The 20,720-nt window shown below is 45.8% G+C and overlaps 1 protein-coding gene across 1 annotated transcript in view; it reads left to right on the forward strand.

Annotated features, from left to right (window-relative positions):
- The first annotated feature begins 2,602 nt into the window (after nt 1–2,602).
- B3GALTL (beta 1,3-galactosyltransferase-like) overlaps nt 2,603–20,720 on the forward strand; it is a 100,806-nt gene continuing 82,688 nt past the window's right edge. The window contains exons 1-3 of the mRNA XM_012642135.1: nt 2,603–2,768; nt 15,488–15,537; nt 20,658–20,700. Coding sequence (XP_012497589.1) covers nt 2,696–2,768; nt 15,488–15,537; nt 20,658–20,700 — 166 coding nt within the window. The 5' untranslated portion in view covers nt 2,603–2,695. The remainder of the gene's footprint in view (nt 2,769–15,487; nt 15,538–20,657; nt 20,701–20,720) is intronic.

Here is a 20,720-nt window from a genome sequence, read left to right on the forward strand (position 1 = left end):
TCTTGCTCAGGCTGGTCTAGAACTCCTGACCTTGAGCGATCCACCCGCTTCGGCCTCCCAGAGTGCTAGGATTACAGACGTGAGCCACCGCGCCTGGCCTTGTTTTATGCTTTTTAAAATACCTTTTCCAGAGCCAAGCAAAGAGTACATCAGCTAAAAGGAGTTCCCCATCAGCTGAATGAGGGATTGGGGGTTCAGCCTTTTGGGCCTATAGTTGTTACAAGATCAGAGACCATCTGTTTGGAACTTGTTCATTAGATTATTTGGTTATCTATAGTTTTGTGAATGTCTTTATGTTCTTTTAGTATTTAGAAAATTCTTTCAAAAATTACCAGCCTGTTTTAATCAGGTTGCGAAAAGGTCCCCCCAAAAAGTGGTGGCTTCTAGCTTTTCCCCCTGCCCCTCAACAACGAAAGTTCCAGGTGCCGGCATGGGGGGTCACAGCTGGGATTAAGGTGAGTGAAGCCATGGCCTGCTCTTTTTCTCATCACTATCTTAGAGTTCATGAGATTTATTTTTTTCTACTGAAAGTTGTCCCCTTACACTTGGTGTTACAGGGGCAAGCATTGCCTTTTCAGATACCTTTAGTGTCCTTAGTGGGAGTGTGTTTGCTCTAGGAAATGCTCTCAACTTCTGATTGGGAGAGAGAACTCCCAGCAAGTCCATTTATCATACGACTAGAGGAAGTGAAAGGCAATCCTTTTTAAAATGTGAGTTATGGAGCTTTGTAATGTGCCGTTTATCTATGTCTACTGTGGAGAGAAGAATGCCAGGGCAAGTTTATTACTAAAACTGTGTGCTTGCCATTGTGTTTAGGGCTCAAATTTCCACACCTCATTCTGGAACACAGTAAAATTCTAACATGATGAATTTTGATGAAAACATTGATTAAACACCAATTGTTGCTTAATTATTAGTTTTATTAAACACATCTTGGTGAAATGTTTAATATTAACATATGCAAGGAATATCTTCTTAGAAGAAAGCTAAACAGCTTTGGAAATTAGAAACAATCTAGAACTCTCAACTAAGCAGGTAGGTTTTAGAATTTTCCTAAGAAGGATAAAAGTGATCAATGCAGTCAAGCATAAATTAGAAAAGCTTGACCAAAAAAAAAAAAAAAATGAAATGGAAGGATTTCTATGTTTCTTTTTTGTCCCATCAAAATGGTATTGATATGAGATGACAAACTTTAGGTGAATGGAACAAAATGGTACTATTTACATTTGCACTAAATGGATAACATATGAAATATTTAGTTCTCAGTTTTAAGAAGTCAACATAAACCACAGAGAGAGAAAAGCCATTGTCTCCAGACTTTCTATAAAAAATACTGCAGCACTTACTGCATGAACAAACGACAATACTGTCCTAATGCGCTCGAAGCAAAGCCCCCTCAAAGGTATTCAAGTTTATACGGCTCAAGCCAACATTTATTCAGCTTTCACTACTCTATCTCCCCACATCCTACTTGTACTCCTGGGGCATGGTAATGGTCCCTATTAAACGTTTAACAAGTAGGTGAATGTTGCATGTCCAAGTGGAAGATACTGGCATTCCTAGGGTACTAAGCAAAATTGTAGGCACATAGTAGGCATCCAAAAAATATGACTAAATATGAATGAAAACATGGACACTGCCTTCAGGTCACAGTCTATACTCAGGCCGGGAAGGAGCACTTGGTCCTGTCCACTTCGTTGGAGACAGAAATAAGTCAAAGCTTGGGGGAGGCACAAGGGAGTACGGAACCATCAGGGGGTTTCTAGTTCTGCATTTGTAATTGTTTCCCTCTTCAGTCTACCAAGGTATGACAGGGCCAGTTCCCTATCGGGGCCATTACTCTGCCTGGCTGGGGAGGCAGCCCCTGGACAGTCCTGTGGGGGCAGGAAGGTCCCTCCCGATGAAACTTCCCCATGTCTCTGTATTTCAATTTAATTAATTTTTATCACATGTTTTGAATAAAATTGCACCCTCCCTCTTCCATTATGGTAAACACTTAAAATTACATTTACACAAACTTCTATTAAAAGCCAAATTCCAGGCCTAGGCTGTTGGCCAAATTTCATTTAAAGGGGATACTAAGTAAATTAGCTGAGCTGATTAAAAACACCTTCATCAAAGTAGAACATTGGTGCCAACAATATTAAGAGTTGAATTATTGATATATATATATATGTATATTTTTTTTTTACAGCAGATGGTACATTAGCAGGGAGGAAAAGTGACCACTCTCCCTTGACTTTGGGCGTAGTAAGAGGGAACTACTGACCTGAGGCTGGAGATCCAGCAAGCGGGGCACGGAGTAATGTGACAGGCATGAAGGTAGAGGATGGGGCCTGGGTCAGGAGGGAGGGAAAGAGGGGTGGAGACTGGGGGCCATAGGGAGCAGAGGTCAGACGCCTGGAAGTGGGGCGCTGCCCCGGCAGAGCAGCGGCCACCACCACTCGCACCCGTCGGGCCGGACCCCAGCCCCCGCCGCGAGCCCGGCAGGCGCTGGAAGCGCGCACAGGGGCGCTCCCGCTCGCGGCCGCCAGAGGGCGCGGCCCGAGATGGCGCGGCGGAGCCCGCGGGGGAGGGGGAGCCGCGGAGAAGGGTCAGCCGCGGCGGCAGGGCGGCGGCAGCAGCGGCGCAGCTCCGCTCCCCGCGCGTCTCCGGTCCCCGCGCCCAGGTGGGGCGCGCATCCTCCACCGCCGGGATGCGGCCAGCCGCCCGCCGCGGAAGCCGCCTGGCGCCGCCGGCGCTGCTCGCGCTCCTCACCTGCTCCCTGGGTAAGTAGCGGGCGGCCGGGCGCGCACGGGCGCGGCGTGGGCTTCGTGGGCGCAGCCGCCGGCGTCCGCGTCGGAGCGGGGAAGGAGGCTCCGGGCGGCCCAGCCCTCCGCCGGCGCCCGCGTCCCGCCGTCCGGTCCCCGCCGCCACGCGCCGGCAGCAGCGCCCTCTCGCGGCGCCCAGGTGGGACCCGGCGCCGGGACCCGGGGCGCGCCCGCCGGCCCCTCTCGCTCTCCGGGTCCTCGCCGTCCCGCCCGGCCGCCGACTCGGTCTCCCCTCCTTCCGCCGGGGCCGGGCCGGGGCCGGGCGGCGGAGCGCGAGGGCGCAGCGCCCACCCCCACAGGAAGCGCGGAGCAACTGTGCAACTGCGAGAAACTTTGTGAGAGGACGGCGGTCCCGCCCCCCTGCCTTCCGCCCGCGTCCTGCCGGCCTGCGCTGGCCGCCGGGCCCCGGCCCCCGCCCGCTCGGCCCGCTCCTACGTCCCGGCCCGGGGGCGAGAGGCGGCGCCCCGCTGTCGCGCGCCCTGTGCGGGGCCTTCCGGACACGCCTGGCCCCCGAAGGTAAGCGGCCAGCTTGGCACCAGCCCTTCCGGGATTCCGACCCGGGGTGCCCGCGGGGCCTCAGTGTGAGCGGGCGTGGCGCGGGCGACGCCTGGGGACGCTTTCTCAAGTCCTGAGTCTTCGCTGGGGACAGCAGGACACGTCTGGGAACAGTGCTTGCGGGGCTCCTGCTGCCTTAGTGCCCGTTCCTGTTTTCCCTCCGTTCTCCTCACCAGGGCATTGCACCCTTTGTCATAAAACGATGTGATAAAAGTAAAAAAAAAAAACCAAATCCTTGTGATTGACTTTCATGATGAGATTTGTTCAAGTTTGAATGCTTGGGCGAAAAATTATTCCCTTTTCAGACTATTATGTTGTTCTCAAACCCAGACTTACTTGTGTTTCCGGTCTGTGAAAAGGCAGTAATTTCAGATTTTTAGAGATGGCAGAATGGTGCGGTTTAGGAAAAGACGTGGCGTTACTGCGCACAGCTTTTGTTAGCCCACCGGAACTTTGACAGCCGGTTTTTATTTGAATTTAAGCTCGTCAGATAAGGATATTGCTCGCTGCTTCTGTGTACCCATGGTATTTCCAACTATAGGCACTCAGTAAGTGTGGGAAAATCGAGTGAGATTAGTTGGTAATTAATTGTTCACATGCATGATTAATTAGGCAACAGTGTCATTAAAAAAAAGTATTAGGGCACCTGGGGCAAAGAAGGCTATGCCTGATGATGGGGAGCAGCTGAATTTGGCTGGTGATCTGCTTTAGTGGAAGAAACAGGCGTTGCTGGGTATCAGGGCTGGGTAAACCGGAGGCTGGAGGTTTGGGAAATTGACTAGGTGACTCCTGGCTGCATCAGTTGGCTGCTTGCCTGGAAGTTTTGCAACTAACCAAATGGGCGGGTGGTAACTGAAATTGGCATTCTATTTATAGCATTGCACTTTCTAATCCTGTATTGGGGGTATAATATTTGTATATAATATGTTGAATATATAGGCTGAAATGCATGCACATTTGTATTGCCATATGCATCTATTTTTTACAACCCTTAAGGGAATATTTGCACTGTCCAAATTTGATAATACATACTCTGAAGGACATTCAGAATGAACTAAAATGTCAACACATTTTTAGAGATGTCTGTTAGCCTTGTGAAGTTGTCAGATAAGCACAATACATAAGACATAAAACGCATTAAAAGGTCCCTGTGAGACATTTGGGCTTTGTGAACTGGCTTTCGTGGTTTGGTACAGACAGGAGGCTGTGTTCCTCTAGGTCTGAAGTAAATCATGAGTAGCTTTTACTGAGCTCTGATTTGATGATAGGGGAAGGGCACCGGCATGTATAGAGATGTGGTCCCCACTAGTGATCCTCTCCCAATCTTGCTGAAACAGAATATGGCAGGATAGCAGAAGCACGTGAACAAATCCTGATGTTTATAAATACCCTAAATATTCCTACGTGAGATTGGTCTGACTCTGTATACTTTAGTTTCCCTACAAACTGGATCATATTTATTTACATTTTTAGAGAAAAGTCTTTATAGAAAATTTATTTTAAACTTATATGCATATACAGACAAAATTCACTGCAAGTTCAGTTCTAACGCCTGGCACCAGTTCAGAATAAGAAGATTTATTCAAACCTCTAGGTCACCACTTATTAGCTGTGTAGCTTTTAGTGGCTTCGAGTGTCAGTTTTCTTGTATGAATGGGAGGCATGGACTAGCTAGATAAAATACTAGGACTTCGCTGTCTCTTAAAGTTTTAACATATTGATTCCATTGTAGCAGAGACTGCTAACTGCCTACCCACTAGCCTTTTGTCCCTTCTTTTCTTAATAAAACTCATATAACCAGGGTTCAGGGGAAAGGTGGAGGAGTGGTGGCTGGTGGTGGCAATGGGAAACATTTCTCAGTAGCTTTTGCAAATAGGGATAGACAGTGAAATTATTGGGTGGGGCTCCTGGCAAAGCTCATCCAAGGTGGCTGGCCCAGCTGGGATGCCGGCCTTTTTGCCTTGTTTCATCCTCCTTCTCGTTGCCTCTTATGTGGCTCTGATGGCTGGAGCCATGGTGGCCATCTTGTGACATGAGGTGACCTTGAAGATAGAAGTCAGTAGTAAGGATGGTGGAGCAGAATGACAGAAGAAGCCTGGTTGCCGGGTGGCTACGGAGTGCCAGGCCGGCCCTGGATCGCCCGTTTCCAAACATATTGCATGAGACTGTATGCAGCCCAGCCTAATCCTAATTGATAGAAGAAGCTTATTTGAACCAATGGTATTGGTAAAATAATAGGTATTAGCTTCCATTTTTTTGCATCCCTGTCTCTTCTCTATATAAGCCGAGATTGTATTTCTTACCACCTGCCAAAATTAGGGATGATTTTTCATTCTGAGCCAGATCTTTCTCAGATTCCTTTCATTGCAGTGAGTCAGAAATTTTAGGACACCAAGCATCAGATTTAATTCCAGGTTGTTTTTGTTTTTTGAGTTTTTAAGACCCTCTTTTTTATTTCGTAAGCAGCATGCAGACATTACTGGCACAGATTTCAGTCTTCTGGATGGATCGTTTGTTGCCTAGGACCCCCAAGTTGGCACGGCCTCCTTGGTCATGGACTTGACCCAGGGGAGTTTGCCTGCAGGCCACAGGCAAGCCTGGGATGGGGTGGAGAGGGATAAAGAGCCTCTGCTCCACATGATGCGGGTTGGGGAAGAGATGTTCTGACCCTTCTGTTAACCTCTTCAGAGGCAAACATTGTGGGCCCAGTACTCGAGCAAGTCCTAATAATTGGCCTTATTTGGAACCAGGTTTTTTGCTTTTTATTAGACACATTATAAAGCAAGCAAGCATGATTCCTAGGCATAGAGGTACTCCTTCTGGGGAATTTGCAAATGTTATATGTTTTTCCTCTTGTAGCACTACGTGTAATCCATCTTTGGCATTCCATAGATTCTTGCTTGAGAACAATATACTGGAGTCCCCATAGGTTAATCTCACCTTTCCCATGATAAAGGAAAAGTTGCGGTGAGTGTCAGGGGTGTCCTCAGACTCATTGATTGAGGTCTCTCTTGCTACCATGATTTCAAAGTTTCAGTCACTGAGCAATTTCCCAAAGAAACCTGATTCCGTGTAGGTGCTGATTTGAACTACTAGAAAATGTTAATTTTACAGTAATATTAAAAGGAAAAACTACCCAAAGTCTGTTACTTATTCAAAGAGTAATGTGGGGTACCTACTGTGTCAAGCATTGGGATACTGCAGGAACAAGACAGTCTGTCTGTGCCCTTGTGGCGCTTACAGTCTAGAAGGGAGATGATATTAAACAATAATGACACCAGAACTGATTACAGTTCTGCTAAATGCAGTGGAAGAACTGTTCAGGATACTGCGAGATGGCTTTTGCTGGTCTGGGGCAGTGGTTCTCAGCAGGGAACGATATTGCACCTCAGGGAATGTTTGTCACTGTCTGGAGATTTTTTTGGTTTTTGCAGGGGCTGGTTTGGCAGAGGGTGTTACGGCATCTAGGGCCAGGGATGCTGCTAAACATCGTACAGTGCACAGGACAGCTCCTTTTCTGCCATCAAACAATTAATTATTGGGTCCACAATGTCAGTAATGCCAAGGTCGAGAAACCATGGAGTAAGAGCTCAAGGTGGGCTTCCTAGAGGATGTGACTTCAGAGCTCAGACCTACAGGGGAGGCAAAAATCAGTTAAGTGGCAGAGGAAGGGAGCTTGCCCAGCGAGGGCTGGAGGCAGGTGGTGAAGGAGTCAGGTGGAGAAAGGACAGAGGACCGGAGGATCTCCGAGAGGGGCCGGCAAGGTTGGTGGGGCCAGGTTTGGCAGGTCCTTGCAGACTAGGTGACAGATTTTGTGCTGTGGCCTTCCAGCAGCGAGAAGCGTTCAGAGGGCTGTAAGGGGGCAGTGCTAGATTTGACTTCCATTGTATGAAGCTCACTCTGGTTGTCCTGTGGAACCGGAGTAGGAGGGGCCAGCGTGGGCATAAGGGACTGTGCTGGGGACAAACAGGTGTGAGATGATTAAGAATCTCTAAGTCTTGGTGATCGATTGGGTACAGTGGGCTGAGAGAAAGGGTGGGGACAGGGATGAGTCACCGATTTCTGTCACTATCTCTGGAAAGTCGTGCTGTTTACTGACTTAGGTACTAATGGGGGAGGACTAGATAAAAAAATGTTTTTCATTGTGGTTCAATATACATGACAAAATATAAAATGTCGTAAATTTTAAGTGTATATCTGTGGCATTAAGTATCCAGACTTTTTCTGAAATGTTCTTTGACTTTTATGGGGAAGTCAGGCTGAGAAGTTATTTTGGACAAGTTGAATTCGGGGTGCGTGTGCGACTTTCAGGTACCACATCAAGTGAGCAGTTAGATGTTTGGGTCTGAAGCACAGAGGAGAGGTCGACTGGGGAGGTATTAGGGGTCCTTATCCTAGGTTGTCAATTTCAGTACATTTTTTAATGGTTTTTGTTTTCTTTTTTAGAGATGGGGTCTGGCTATATTGTCTAGGCTGGACTTGAACTCCTGGGCTCAAGTGATCCTCCTGCCACAGCCTCCTGAGTAGATGGGACTATTGGTGTGAGCCACTGAGCCATTTTCCCTCCCTCCCTTCCTCCCTCCCTGCTTTCCTTCCTTCTCTCCCTTTCTTTCTTTTCTTTTTTAGGAAAAGAGCCTTGATTGACAGAATAAATTTATATTTAAGCTTTTACTCAAAGTATATGTGTACCAAAGATTTGGTACAAGTTGGGGAAGAAAGCAGTCTTTATCTGCATGTTGTAAAGCTGCAGGTTTAGGGAAAAAATGAGTTTAAGTATCATTAAATAAGATTTGAATGTATCTTAAGTATAGCAATACCATTTTCTCCTAGAGATATAACTTATTTTCACTCTTAAAAGAATATTTTATGGAAGTGAAAAGATGATATATTTTAGTTTATATCATTGCTTCCCGTAAGAAGCTCAAGGCTCTTTATACATCACGTTGAATTTATCTTCTCCAAATCCTCGAGGGGAATTATGGGGAGCTTGTTCTTTGTTTATGAGATGAATGAAGTAAAGGAAGTTAAATGGCCAAGGCCTGTTGTGAAAATAGCTGTGTTCAGTTCCCTTGAGTTCCTGGCTAGCTGTCCACTCCAATGCCTGTCAGACTGCAGCACACATGAGAATCATCTCAGTGTCTTAAAGAAGCCCCTGTTTGTTAAAATGCAGATTCCTGGGTTCCAGCTCCAGATTTTCTGATTCAGAAGATCTGAGATGAGGCCTGTGGGTTTGTGTTTTTGACAAGGCCCCCAGGTGAGTTGTCTGTGCAGCGGGTGTGGGAACCCTGCCTGGGCCGCTCTAAGCCTGGGTAAAACCTGGGACTGTTATTGGGTGATTTTTGTGAACATCTGTAGAATATAAAGATGATCAATTGTTGCTTTGTCTTTAAAATGAAATAGGGGATTGTTTTGGAGAGAGGAAAATATGGCATTGAGGCCTAGTGCTTATCAATTCGGTGCTTTGTGTACTTGGGAAGGAACTGGAGACCCCAGAACTCAAATTAAGGAGAGTCTTTCTCTGATTCCAGCATCATTTGGCAGATTTTCAAATGCTACTGGAGGGACCGTAGTCTGCAGAGCATGAGTTTCAAAAATTAGAGCAGTGAGTTGTTTGAGCAAAGGTTTTTGGACAATATACAAGTAAGTTCCTGAAGGCTTAGGGCGTCTCAGATTGTGCATACTGCTGTCCCCGTTACCAGGCTCTGGCCTGGTAATGGCCGTGGCCTCTTAGGAAATGGGCCTCGCATCACCGCCTGAGCTTGCAACCCTCCCAACGAAATCCGCCCCCCAGTCCATGGAAAATTTGTCTTCCATGAAACTGGTCCCTGGTGCCAAAAAGGTTGGGGACTGCTGGTGTGATGCCATGGATTGAGTGGTACTGACAGAGGAAAGTCCACTTTTTGTAAAAGTTAAGATACTCAAAAGTCAATCGTAAATTGTATTTTTATAAATGAAGCCTAATAGTTAATTGTTCACTAGTACGCTTGCAATTTTAAGGAATTGTACGAAGTGCTATTTTGTGTGTATTTGAATACTTGCTCTGTGTTCCTCTTTGGTGTGTTGTGGGGTAGACAGTGTGACCAGGGGCTTTCTGACCCTTCCTGTGACTTAGGCTGTGGAACATGCATGTGTGGGGTGTGGGGGGGAAGGTTGAATCTCATCCCCAAACTCTGAGTTGTAGTTTTCTGGTTTCCTATCCTGAGTGATCGTTTAAATGAGATATGAATCAAAGAAGGAAATGATCTTTTTCTCCTAAATATATATAGTTATTTCCTATCCATTTTTTTCCCATTTACTGCCCTTCCAATATATCGGTCATGTCAACGTTGGTTGCCAAGTGAGGAAAAACCTGTATTCCAAACTCCGTTTTCCTTTTGACATCTATGATACAACAGGAGACGAGTTGCAGACGGAGAAGATCAAGTTTGAGTGGGTTGCGGCTCAGAGGAGTAGCAGTCTTCAATGCTCCTGCCATGCCGCGGTGGGAGGCCCAGCTCCTTCCTCACTGCTCTGCGCTGGCTCCGTCGCTTTGTCAATGCTGCAGAACCCATGGGACTACTGAGATAGGGGTTCCCTAACCCCAAATATTGTCCAATTCTCGACTTGCCGAGGTAGCAGAATGGTGCTGGCATCTTTCCCCATAAGCAGATCTCTTTTCCTAAGAGTGTGCTGGTTGGTAAAGTCTCTGTAGCGTTTAGCGTTGGCCAGGTGCTGCTCTGAACCTGAACTACACCAGCTCGTTTGGTTCTTGCTCCGTTTGCCCCCCAAGGGAGAGGCTGCTGAGCTAGGTGGCAGAGCCTGTGTTTGAACCCAGGTGGGCCGAGTGTAGGCGCTGTGTTCTGACCTTGTGCTGTAGGACTTCTCATAGTCCAGCCCGGCCTAGGGCCCGGGTGTCCCCTACTGCTGTGTCTTTCTGTTGTCCCATGCAGCTGTAAGGAGAGGGGGCCTTGGAAAAACTCCTTTAAAGAATTCCTTAAAAATTCCTTAATCAACTGCTTTCTCTCCTGCTTCTCCCTGCCTGGCCATTCCTTTCGTCGCTTTTGCACTTTGTCCCTGCAGTGGGGGTTCCCCTGCCCCATCCTTGGCCCCACACGCTGCCCTGGGTGACATGTCCAGGGTGCGGCCTCAGCTCCTGTGTGCGGTGGTGACGCCCATGTTGGGCGCTGTCATCTCACCCCTCTGTGCCGGCCACAGCGGGCCCCAGGCTGCCGTGGGATGTCTCCCCATGAGTATCCTCAGGATGTCGGAGATGAATTGAGCTTCCTCACACAGCTGCCACCTCCTTTATTCTCTGCCGTGTGACTGTCACTCCAGCCTCCCGGTCACTGGGGTCAGAGCTCAGAGGCCCTGACTTCCCGGATGATCTGCCCCAGGCTGCAGCTTCTGCTCCCCTCCACTGGCCCCCCGCCCTGCCCCAGCGCGGGGCTCCTGCCACCCTGCCCAGGCCTGGAGCGCCCCTGCCGACTCCCGTAGTCCTTTCTTGTCCCCCTGCAGCCACTCCACACACAACCTCAAGAAAGCTGTCTTGGCCACTCACCTCAGTGTGGCATCACCCCCTTGAACGCCTCACACAGCTGTTCCTGGCCCTCAGAAAAGACCAGATGCCCCAACACCAGCCCCTTTCCTGAGCTGGCCCCTGCCAACCTCATCCTCTTCTCCGGCCTGTCAGTCCCCACCCAGGGGTCCCTGTCCCTGCCCTGTCACTCTGCCCTCAGGAGCCCTGCCCTGTTACTCCCCCCATCAGGTCCCCACTCCAGTCCCCCCCGCCGGGTGTCTCTGCCCGTGTGGGTTGGCCCTGTCCTGTGATCCCACGTATGTGACAGGCCCCCTGTCCTCTGGTGTGGGGGGTACTGCACAGTGGGGGGCCTGCCCAGCATGTCCACTCCTGCAGGGACAGTGGGTGTGTTGAGGAAGATGAAGGAGAGGCAGGCCCTACCCCTGTCGCTGGGCCGTGGGTGCGTTTGTTTCTGTCCCCTCTGCTGCCACAGATCGTCTTTGAAGCAGTCACTCGAGGCAGGAACCTGGCTGTGGGCCGTGAGTCCTGGAGCTGGAACTCATCCGGAAAGCTCCAGGGAGAGGGAGCCGCTGGCGGCTGGAGCTGCCGCGCTGGGGACGTGTTTTGTAAGTAGGTCGCAGGATAGAAAGTGAGTCCCCAAAGGCTTCCTCGGGGTGTGGTGGGAGGAGTGAGAGAGCCTGAGCTGCATGGCTTCTAGGAGGTGTCCTTGTGAGCTGTGGCCTGGGTGGCAGAGCCACAGGCACCGGGTTTTGTCCCCTCCCTCCTGGCTTGTGTGCAGGGCACAGGCACCCAGACACTGCCCAGACTGACAGTGGCACTGCAGCTGTCACTGAGCTTTCTACTTGCTGAGCGCTTCATGCCCCGCTTACGCACCCGGCTGTGCCCTCCGAGGGGGGTGGTTTGCTCCTGAGCTGTTCCTTGTCTCTGTGTTTCACCAGGTTTCTATGATAGATGCCCCTGGGGAGAGTTTGGGAAGATGGATCAGGAGAATAGGAACAAGATCAAGTTAGGAGGCATGCTCGCCCCTCACAGGAACAGGGAAAGAGTTAATTAGCATTGCTCAAATGCAGTGCAATTAATTATGGGCCAGTTTTCTTGCACCCGGGGGCTTAAGCTGGCCTAGAAATCTTAGTCCCAGGTTAGCTGTAAAATCTTGATTTATCTCCCTGTATAGGTGTGCTAACACATTCATTGGCTTGAATTATTTAAAGTTATCATGAAAAAGGTCCAATTTCTATTGCCTGCCCTGATTTGCACTTTAAATATAGTTCCCTGTTGCCATTACTAGAATTCATGTTGAAAACAGAAAAGGGAAAATTACTTGTAAACAACAATTTGACATAGAAAAGCACGATTTACCTTGGAATATTTCTCCAACTGCACATTAATGCACTAAGCCCAAGTTTTCAAGGGTATTTTTCTCTGCTAAATCTGGAAATTAGTACGAAAGCAAACAGCAAACATTGAGCCCCAGAGGGCCACGCTTGCCCCGTGTGCCCCTTGGTTGAGGCAGGAGGGAGTCTGTCCCTCCCTCCCTCCCTCCCTCCTTCTCGCACTCCTGCTTGTTGAAGGCGACAGGCAGATGAAGCCCGGATTTTGTTGGGAGGACTTCTGTAAATGACTCATTATTTTAAGATTGGATTTATTAGTGGTATAGCATATTCTGTGCCTTCAAAATACATTTGGTTCCTTGATGGTTTCTTTTGTTTTATTTAGATTATGGAAATGTACAGATAAAACCAATTGGCACTTTATTTTTAGTATTCGTCTAATGAGGATTATCTTGCCTTATGATTTGCTCTTAGGACTGAAAGTGTCTCTGATGCATTTCTTATGTCATTGCTTTAAATAGTATATAATTTATATCTATCATGGGAAAAAGGAGTTTTTAATTTCACAGCAGAGTGATGGGGAGAAATGACAGGCTTTTTGTTTTTTTAAAGGCTATTTTAACTCCAGGTCCTTGTGTTTTGGGATAGAACTAGAATATAGTTTAACTTCAGTTCAGTTAAGCCTTGTCTGAATAAAGGAATGGTGTCTTGATTCTGACAAGCAGGGTTTGTGGAATTCACTTGATTTGTTGGCAATATGCTCCTTCTGTGTAATTCCTACTGTAAACAGTTACATTTTCAGATAATACTAGCTGCTTACTTATGAAAGGTGATGCATTAGTAATTCTCAGGACCAGTACCAGATAAAGACACCTTTCCTGCACTACAGTCTGTACTAAGGGCTGGGTGGCTTTTGTGTTCACATACTCTCCCTTGTCATGTAGCCTTCTGGCCTTGCAAAAAATTGAGGCGAAAGTAAACACTGGTTATTAGATGATGTCACTGAACCTGCTAAATTGAGAAAGTTATTTTACTTGATGAAAGAGGAAATTCTAACTCGGAAATCTTTGTCTGTGTTTGGAATTAGGAATTGATTGGGGTTGGGGAGATGGGTTTTTGAATCAAAGTCATGTATTAGTTTGACCACAGTTTTTATATCCTGCAAGTTCTCAGAATGTTCTGTTTTCTGGAACTGTGGTGCTAAGCTGTGTTAACGTGTTGCAACCTCCAACTATGATATTCATTAAATAATTCTATTTTTCATACCTTCTTGAGGTTTTTCAACATGCATGTTAGCTTGGAGGTAAATACAATAAAACAAAACAAAAAAATTGAAGAACTAAGGAGCAGAATTTAATGGCATTTGGGGTTAAATCTCTCCTTTCTTCTTAGAATGTGATGCATCATTTGGGCTTAGCTTTTCCCGTGTATGTGTGTGTGTGTGTGTGTATATATGTGTAAAAAGTGAGAAAATGGTTCAGATCCTGGTAAAAATAAATTGAGGCACACTAAACTCCTCCACTCTTCTGGGATAACACTGTCCAGGATAAGGATTAGGCAGTCCTTAAGTGGTATGACCCTAGGGCCATAGTGAAGACTTGCATTCATTCATTAATTCAATGAATATATATTGAGCTCCTTCTGGGTGCTAGCTGTGTTCTTGGTGTGGGGGCAAACAATAAATAAAACTATATTCCTGCCCTCATGGAGCTTACCACAAACTGATATATAAGATAAGTAATAGATATACTTAAACATGTCTGATGTCAGTGGCTGATCAGTGCTCTGGAGCAGCAGTCCCCAAGCTTTTTGGCACCAGGGGCCGTTTTCACGGAAGACAATTTTTCCACGGGGAAGGGGGAGTGGTTTCGGGTTGATTCAAGTGCATTACATTTATTGTGCACTTTATTATTATCACATTGTAATATACAATGAAATAATTATACAACTCACCGTAGGTTGGGGCCCCCTCTCTGGAGGATAGTGAAGCAGGTGAGGCAGAGGAGGAGGGTGTGGCGTTGAGGATTCCCTGTTTCATCTGCAGTGGTGTCGGGGGGCTTCACGTCATGTCTGCTGTTATCTAAATTCCTCACATTGAGGTTCCCTTGGCTTACATTTCAGTTTCACCCTGCCTTTCGAAATGTCATTCTGGAAATGGAAACGGTTAAACTATGTTAGTCATTTGCTTCTTAGTGTGAGCATGTTTTAGATTATTTCCTTTGAGCAAATGTTAATGGAGAATTTGAGGCAGTGTATGTCTGGGGGTGGGATGGGGAAGGAATTAGAAGGAATCCGAATGGGTGAAGTTGTCTCCTGGTCTGAGTAGGGTCTCCTCTGCCACCCAGCTAGCCCTGCCGCTGACACTCATTATTGTTCCGTGGTATTGCCTCTCTGACCCTGTCAGTACAGCACTGCTCTGTGGCATGGCCCATTTATTCCTGGGAATGCTAATCGGAGACAGCAAACTCCATGCAATGCTTTCCTCTTAGCTCTTCAGGTGAAATACACTTAAGGTTAAGGTATTATTTTTTGTTCTGTTAAACCTCCTGTTGGCTTATCCTTTTGCTTTAATTTTCAAAGTGTTACTGTCATTTTGCTATTATTTTTAATGCAGACCTTACATGTATCTCTAGGGATATCTTTGTCTATTATGGGCTCTGACTGAAAACATTAAATCATCCTAAGTGGGGAGTCATTTTTATTCTCCCCTGCTGTCCTGGCCCCGTTGCCTTGGTAGGTTCTGTTAGGACATTGTGTGGTTCTGTGCTGGCTGCTAGCAGTATCTGCACCATGCTTCTAACCCCACAGCCCCTAAGAAAAAACTCGCTCCAAATTTAGCTCTGCTGCCTGCCAGGCTTTGGCAGTGATTGTGAGGGTGGGAATTTGTACTTCTTCCCTCTGGATTCTCAGGAATTCTCCTTTGCTCAAGAAGGCACCAGAATTAAGGTTTCTAAGAAGTAGTATTTTTATATACATCTATTGTGTAGTTTATATCTGTAGATGCAAGCGGTACATAGATTTTAATTTGTTTGAGGTACTGTTTCTTTTGGTTGGTAGCCTAAGCATGTTGGCTTCGTGTCGATGAATAATTTTAGGTCTGAGATGAAGAAAGCCAGTAATACTAGTTTGCAGCAGTGCAGCTGCTTAAAAATGAGCAAAACGTGTCTTGTTAAAGTATCTTTTTTTCCTCATTATAAGCAAAAACTGTTGAATGTGAGAACGAACCTGGATTGCTAATTTTAATGTGAAAATGTTTCTTTTTTTTTTTTTTCCAGCTTTTGCTTTGGTTTCTGAAGATATAAAGAAAGAGGTCACGCGGTCTCAGGTACTAATTCTGATGATGAAATCTACTCCTCCCTTCTAAGATTTATTCATATTTTCTTGAATGGGAACTGTAGTGGTTTCATTCTTCAATTGTTGTGGTGTTTCCTTTTTTTTTTTTTTTTGGTTATATGAATTAATATAATTTTGGTCAACATAGACTTTGAAGCCCTAACAGCAACCTATAGATAGACTTGCTTAAAAAAAGAATCCTTAAGGCAGATCCTCTAGGTTTTAAAGTCTTTTTAAGAAAAAAGGTGTTTTGACATAGCGTTAGACATTTTAGCAATCTTGTTTGGATGCCATAGTTTTCCCCAGTCGTATCGTGGCTTAACCTTGGGCTTAATTTTCCCAATTTGTGAAAGAATTTTGCAATCTCACAGGGTCACATGAAGCTGATGACTGTTACCTTGAAGGTGGTGCCATGTGAGAGGGCATGCTGGGGACCCTGGAGGTGACCGTGCTGCCAGACCCCTTGTGCAGTCAGAGCCAGAAACCTAGGCCTGGGGGCCGATGGAGAGAGGGCAACACTTGTCCAAATCTCAGAGCTGCTGCTTCATCACTGGTTGCATTCAGGAGCCTCCTATACAGGTTTACTAGTTGGGCTTTGCACTAGATCAGTTTAGCATATGAGAAAGAGAAGCAATATTTTAAAATATCAGTTGTTTTTATTGTATTAATTAAAACTCAGTAGGCTCTATTTTTTACCCCACAATTGGTATAAAAGCATTTTTTAATAGAATGTTTTCTTTCATCAACAGAGTGTATCTGTTCTAACTATACTATGGGAGTCCTACACAGGGGAAATGATAATAATAATTTCTTATGATTTTAAGACCCTTTGTGGTTAGTAAAGCACTTTCATACATTTTACTTAATTTGATCTTCTCAATGATCCTGTTATTGCTAAGCAAAGCACATATTCCTATTTACAACAGAGAAAATTTAACCTCAGAGAAGTTAAGTGATTTGACCAAGGTCACGTGATTATTAAAAGGTAAAGTTAGAATCCAAATTTTCTGAATCTTTGAATTTTTTCACATGGTAACTGTTTCATATTACACATGCCTGTGCATTATAATATGTGTGTTTGACAATGATAAGCATCATTTGTGTTGAATTTGAATTGCTCCCTAAGGGTTATTACAAGGGAATTAAAATTTTGTTTAATGAATTTAAAATTTTAGTGCATGTTTTCAAGTATGAGAACTATATCCTTTGCTTTAAATACATACATAAATATAAACAGAGATAGATAAGGTGAGTCTTATGTCTTAGTGTCATTTTTCATGCAGAGGGGTTAAAACACTCATGGACTACATCTATTTGTAGGCTACACAGCCACGAGGAGAGGCAGTGATGAAATGTCTGCTGCGTACCATACCTGAGACCAGGAGATGGAGAAGAATCCATTTGTCCAAAGTTGTCCAAAGTCTTTAGATGAACCCAGAGATAGGATTTAAGGCTCTGAATAATAACGTGGATTTTCAGTTATTATTAGTTCATTACTCACGGCAGAATTGACCAGGATCTGCCCTGTCTTTGCTGCCCTGAAACGACAGGGTTGCCTTAGTCAGGGGCCCCGGGCAGGCTGTCTGTCAAACGCAGGGCAGCCCTACTGGGGGCTGGGTTTCTTCCTAGACAATGTGCAGCCTCACTGGTTGGCCTCGGGTTTAGCCTGTCATCAGGATCCAGTGTGCTGGTGCCCCGGTGTGCTGCTGTCTGGGGCCTGACCTCTGGGCCTGGCTTTCTTCCCCGGTTCCTGGTGCCTGGCAGTGTCCTGGATTCTGATCTGCGACAGCTATCAGGGGCCTGCCCCTGCAGGATCGTCCTCCAGGCCACAGGTGCTGCCTCTGCCATGGCCACGTACCTGTCTTCAGCCTGCAGGGTTGCCTGGTCTTATATCCCACAGTGGCTTGTTCCACTGCGCCTGTGTGACATAAGGCTGCAGCTGGTCACTGGAATCAGAGTGCCGCAGTTCGTCTTGTCACCACTGACCAGCTGTGGGACTTAGTAAGCCTCACTGTGCCTCAGCTTCCCCATCTGTAAGGTGGAGTAATAGGACCTACTTCAAAGGGCTGTTTTGCAGATTGTATGTGTGTGTGTGTGTGTGTGTGTGTGACAACTTAGAACTGTACCAGGTCCTATTTAAATGTTTACCTGATAAGACAACAAGAAATGTCTTATATAAACTTTCATAAACCATATGTTCTACCTAAACAAAAAGAGAAACTATAGACCTGCTTTTTAACTGCTTTTATCAGTTAAATTTCTTTTGTGCTGGTAGTTGCCTTCATATGAAGTAGTAGGTGATGATGATGGTGATAGAAAAAGTAGCAGCCAGTGATTACCGAGCATTTGCTTTGTGCAGACACTGTGCACAGCATTTTACCATCTCATTCAACTCACAGTGCAACCCTGTGAGGTGGGTCTTGTAATTATTATTCCTATTCCTGTGGACACTGAGGCCTGAGCTAACAAGTGATGGAAGCAGAATTAGGGCCCAGGCCTCATACGTACACCTCAGTGCACTGATGAACACATCCTGTTTATTTTATTCAGAACCTGGAAGGTGGTGGTGGATAGTCATGGCCGGGTGGAAGATTCTGTTTTACTTCCCTTTCCTCTTGAAAGAGTTCATATCAAATTCTTTTGAGGATGTTATGTCTTGTCTTCTTTTAATGAAGAACTTAAAAACTAAGCATTACATATATGGATTGCAAATGTTTAAATCCACTGTGGCTTAAAAAATGACATTTGTGTCAAAGGGTGACTTTGTGGCTTAAAAAATGACATCTGTGTCAAAGGGTGACTTTGTGGCTTAAAAAATGACATCTGTGTCAAAGGGTGACTTGGTTATGTCTTTTCCCGGCTGGGGTAGGAGCTGTCTGTGGGTTAGATGCTTTAAGAACAAATCTCTTTTAGATCTGAGTAGCAGTTCAGTTGACTTACAAAACTTTGACAGTGAGCACATTTTGATTGATACTGGTAGTCAGTGCAAGAAACATGTGGCAGCAGAAATAATGAAATAAACCACGTGTTTTCTTCTTCTTAGGAAGAACTAAGCCTTTTCACAAGGGAAGCTGGAGACAGAATTTTAAGTATTCTGTTAATTCATTCATTTCGTCTAATTTTCTTTTTCAAAGGGGAAATTAGTCAAGACCATTTTGGTTCCATCTCAATTCACCTAATTCAACGGTTCCTTGGCTGTTTAATTTTTACAGTTTACAAATTGAGCCCTTTGAAATGGCTAATCATTTCCTAGCTATTGTGTCAGCCAGTCTGAGCTGCAGTGCTAATAACAAATAGAAAGATATATAATTTTGGTTGCTTTTCTTTAATTTCACAAAGAATATGGTAAAAAATCCAGTTGTTGTTGTAGCTTGTTTAAGTTGCTCAGTGTGGAGCTACAGAGTTCCAAATACTTTTCATTTTTCAACTTGTTGATAAAGGTGACTTTTGTTGTCGATATTACTTTTAGCTTACTCTCAAAGTATGCTCACATCTAATGACGCGTACTTCCTAGAGAACATCTCAGGAGGAAGGCTGGGCACACGTTACCGTGGTACTGTGAAGAAGGAGTCAGGAGACCTGGGATTTAATCCTGTTTCTGTGGCTGGAGTGACTGCTGGGCCTTGGGAAAATCCTTTATCTTTTCTGAGCCTCTGTTGTCTCATTCATGGAAGGGGTGTATTGGATTGAATCATCTCCAATGCTGTTTTAGATCTAATAATTCTCTTTTTCCATGAGCCTCATCTGGCAGCCAAAGCGGTGGCTTCCCCAGGAGAAGGCGGCTTGGCCTGGGGCAGGCAGCAGGTTGGCGGTGAGAGCCGAGTGGCGCCTCCAGAGCTGAAGCCGGCTCCTTCCCTGAGAGCAAGTTGTCTGGTCGTCCTCCTAGCCAAGAGTGGTGTTTAGAGGGTGGACGGCATGAGGAGTCCACACAAGCTGACCTAGGGCGATAACCTGGCTTCGGCTCAGCGTATTCAGAGAATAGAATTGAGTCTTTTTTTAGTGGATTCTTCCAGAAGCTACATGTTTTATCAGGATGAAGTGAGGTGTCACTTGATCCTGAGAGCTAACAGATCAGCATGTCACTATGGGTTCTTCTCTACTTAGTGGCATTTCCAGTCTTGAGACAAAGGTAATTTCAGAATGTGCCACTGAAGGTGGTCACTCCACTGTGTTTAGCCCTCTCTCCTCCCTGTCCATCGTCACAGTCCCTTTGGCTTTCTTACGGGGCACATCTCTTCGTGGATACATCTTTTGGCTTTTAGGCTGCTCCAGGTTTTGTTGGTAAAGGCTCACGACCACATTGCATGTTGCAGTCTGTGAGGAAAATTGAAGGATATCTGCCACCGTCCCATTGTCATAATTATAGCATATGGCTGCTAAAAGCAGAAAAAGGCAATGAGGGAGAAAATTCCTCCTTCAACTGCAGAGAAGACAATGAAAATGGCAGATTTAGCTGTTGACGCTTTGCACCTTTCCAAAGAAATCTTTTGAGAGTTTCTCCCTTGGATTAGACAGAGTCAGGGTCAGGAATTTCTATGCCCACGTCCAGATTTCTGTGTCTGGAGCTCTCCACACTAAGGCACCGCTAACACAGACGCTCATGAATTCTGGAGACTGCCGTAGACTGACCTCCTCTGAGGCCCTTTGCAGGCCCCTAGGGCTACTTCATAGGTAGGAGAGGACATGATGGTAACGTTCTAGATGACAGTGTGTCTGAGCCCAAAAGCTGGTAAGTACAATAGTTAGGTAGAGCTCATCTTCATGAGGAACACCGGCCAGAATTGAGGCTCTCTGATGTTTGCAAATGCCTGATAGTTTACAAGGTTTGTAAAGCGAATCCTTCCGAGAACATCAACCAGTTTAAGCGTTCACTTTACACAGGAGGAAAGAGTTTCAGTTCAATTAAGTGACTTGCCCACGACCACGTGAGAAAGGCACAGCCCCATGCACAGGTCTGTGGTGATGCAGAAGTCACTCCCTGCTGCTTTGTTCCCGCAGGTGTTGGTCTCACTTCTTCAGGAAAGCAGCAATGCATGCCATGCATTTATTCAGTGTATTGCCAGCTTTGTTATGTGATGGGATTTATCTTTTTCTCTTTCATTTAAAATACAGGATTTGGAGAATGCAAGTGGCGTATCAAGGAGAAATGACATAGGTAAGTTATGATTTTTTTTT

The sequence above is a fragment of the Propithecus coquereli genome, unplaced genomic scaffold (assembly GCF_000956105.1).
Source record: "Propithecus coquereli isolate 6110/MARCELLA unplaced genomic scaffold, Pcoq_1.0 Scaffold175, whole genome shotgun sequence".
NCBI lineage: Eukaryota > Metazoa > Chordata > Mammalia > Primates > Indriidae > Propithecus > Propithecus coquereli.